At 27.7% G+C, this 2500-nt stretch overlaps 2 protein-coding genes across 4 annotated transcripts in view; one reads left to right on the top strand and one right to left on the bottom strand.

The window, feature by feature from the left end:
* Positions 1-2500, top strand: part of LOC136851336 (Fanconi anemia core complex-associated protein 24-like) — a 746385-nt gene that overhangs the window by 150589 nt on the left and 593296 nt on the right. The window lies entirely within an intron of this gene.
* The window catches only part of LOC136851334 (tachykinin-like peptides receptor 99D), a 417815-nt gene that overhangs the window by 129873 nt on the left and 285442 nt on the right, over positions 1-2500 (bottom strand). For both annotated transcript variants that reach the window (XM_067125371.1, XM_067125372.1), the window contains exon 4: positions 469-552. In XM_067125371.1, the coding sequence (XP_066981472.1) occupies positions 469-552 (84 nt within the window). The remainder of the gene's footprint in view (positions 1-468; positions 553-2500) is intronic.

Below are 2500 nucleotides of genomic sequence, written 5' to 3' on the forward strand. Positions count from 1 at the left end.
GAAGAAGAAGAGAAGAAATTCACTCATAAAAACAATGTCTTTTAAAAATACAATTATACAGTCATATATTTACTATACAATTGTGGATTTATTTTATAATAATAATAATAATAATAATTATTATTATTAATAATAATAATAATAATATTATTATTATTATTATTATTATTATTATTATTATTATTATTATTATTATTATTACTAAAAGCTGGACTGAGACATCGTGACTGCTCAGGGTCGGGAAACATGTAGTCTTTCAGTATATTCCGCCCAAATTATTATGGATTTTTTCTTCATTTCTCTGTTTATTGCGAAAACCCTGAAAGAGAGAACGAAGGAACCAACAAATAAAAACCTGGCAAAGTAAAAAAAAAAAAAAAGAGAAATAACGGTGACATTATTGGCACTTTTAGTGATATTTAGAAAAAAATTGGTTTTCTTATAATTGTTACAGTTGTTTTCACTTACCAAATTGGCGAGTATGAAGTAGGCGTGATAAGGAAGCCAACACACACCGAAGATGGTAACTACAACAATCATCATTTTCACCACCTGCGAAAGAAAGAGACGAAATTGATGAAAATTAACGAACACATAATTACCCCCATCCATTACTAAGATTTCGTTTTATTTCTTCGTGAAATAATTGTGTGAGTTGTAAGCCATGGGACATTGTTGAAACGGATAATTTTGGTAATTCCAGATTCCACATTTTATGATTAATGATTGACTGAATGTTTTTAAAATGTAGCATCGAATTAGGTTCCACGCTTTGTTTAGTGTAAAATATTAAACTCCTTTCAATTCATTTAATCATAGTTAACAAATGTCATTTTAACGAAACAGAAGTCAGGCCTCTGCAAGATCCCAAGTTTTAATTATGCGTGGACGTTTTCAGCAGCAAAATGCTAAAATAAAAAAAATCAATGCTGTCATTATTAATCTTATTATGTTTTTTTTTTTTTTGTCTTTAGCAACTTTATTTTTCCTCTAAAATTCTAAATCATCCACCGAAGATAATTCTGACATTTTATTTAATAAATTGAAAGAATCTTCTGATGCGTTTACCGGAGATTTTTTCATGTTACCGTGCTCTAGGCCTTTACTTTGCGGTTATTGTACCAAAGTACCTGGTGATTTCAGGTACAGAAGCCGTAAAAATGCTGAAAAAATTGAGATATCCAGAAAAAAAATGTTGCATGTTTTATTATTATTATTATTATTATTATTATTATTATTATTATTATTATTATTATTATTATTATCATTATTAATATTATTATTATTATTATTATTATTATTATTATTATTATTATTATTATTATTATTATTATTATTATTATTATTATTATTCAGAAGATGAGCCCTATTCATATGGAACAAGCCCACACGGGCCACTGACTCGAAATTCAAGCTCCCAAAGAATATAGTGCTCATTAGGAAGAAGTAAGAGAAGGCAAAAGGAAATACAGAAAGAAATCTCACTTATTAAAAAGAAAAAATAAATCGATGAACGGATAAAAAAGTATTGAAATGCCATTGCGAAGAAAATGATGTTCATTTTCCTGACGGCCACTGAGGATAGAGGAAGTAAAAGAAAAATATAAAATGCCATACACTTGGACTCATTCAGTTGCTCAGCAAGTGGAAAATCACAAGTTTTTATTGAAGGCATTTTTATGGCTTTGTTAATTGGATAAAATAATTGATTGACAGTCTTATTACTTCAAGCTTTTTTTTTTTGCAATGCTTACATGACAATTTCACGGTGGTGGCCTTTTTATTTATTTATTTATTTATCTATATGATTACCATTAGGTTTTTGCTTTCAAAGTTATGTATTTCCAGATATTTCTCACTACCTTCTGTTACTTCATTCTAATGAATACTATATTCTTTGGGATCTTGAATTTCAAGCCATATGAGTAGGGTTCAGCTTTAATAATAATAATAATAATAATAATAATAATAATAATAATAATAATAATAATAATAATAATAATAATAATAATAATGTTTATTTTGCCCATAAGATAGACGTAGGGTATAGTTATTACTCCTAAGGACTTTAGCCAGTACAGTGAAAAATATCTGTTAAGAAAGACAGCTTACTAATTACTTCACATTAATTTACCATTATAAAAGTGATTATATTGATGTAACGAAATGTCGTTACGTACTGATATCACCTCATATTTAATGCATTTTTTTCTCAATTTTGGTATGATCGCGTCAACCTTGTAGCCTATGTGTTTAATATCCTGTTCGGGTTGGCAAAACATTTCACGAGAAATTGTATTCAAAAGTAATAATAATAATAATAATAATAATAATAATAATAATAATAATAATAATAATAATAATAAAATATTGAGAGTTCGTTGCAGGGGCGTTGGATTTTCATATACAGAGACAACCAACAAACTATACAGCAAATGGTTTTGTCGTATCATGTGTTCGAATCCTTCGAGTGTGACAGATTGGTGAAATGCACCAAAAT

Source organism: Macrobrachium rosenbergii, chromosome 23, assembly GCF_040412425.1.
Source record: "Macrobrachium rosenbergii isolate ZJJX-2024 chromosome 23, ASM4041242v1, whole genome shotgun sequence".
NCBI classification, from domain to species: domain Eukaryota; kingdom Metazoa; phylum Arthropoda; class Malacostraca; order Decapoda; family Palaemonidae; genus Macrobrachium; species Macrobrachium rosenbergii.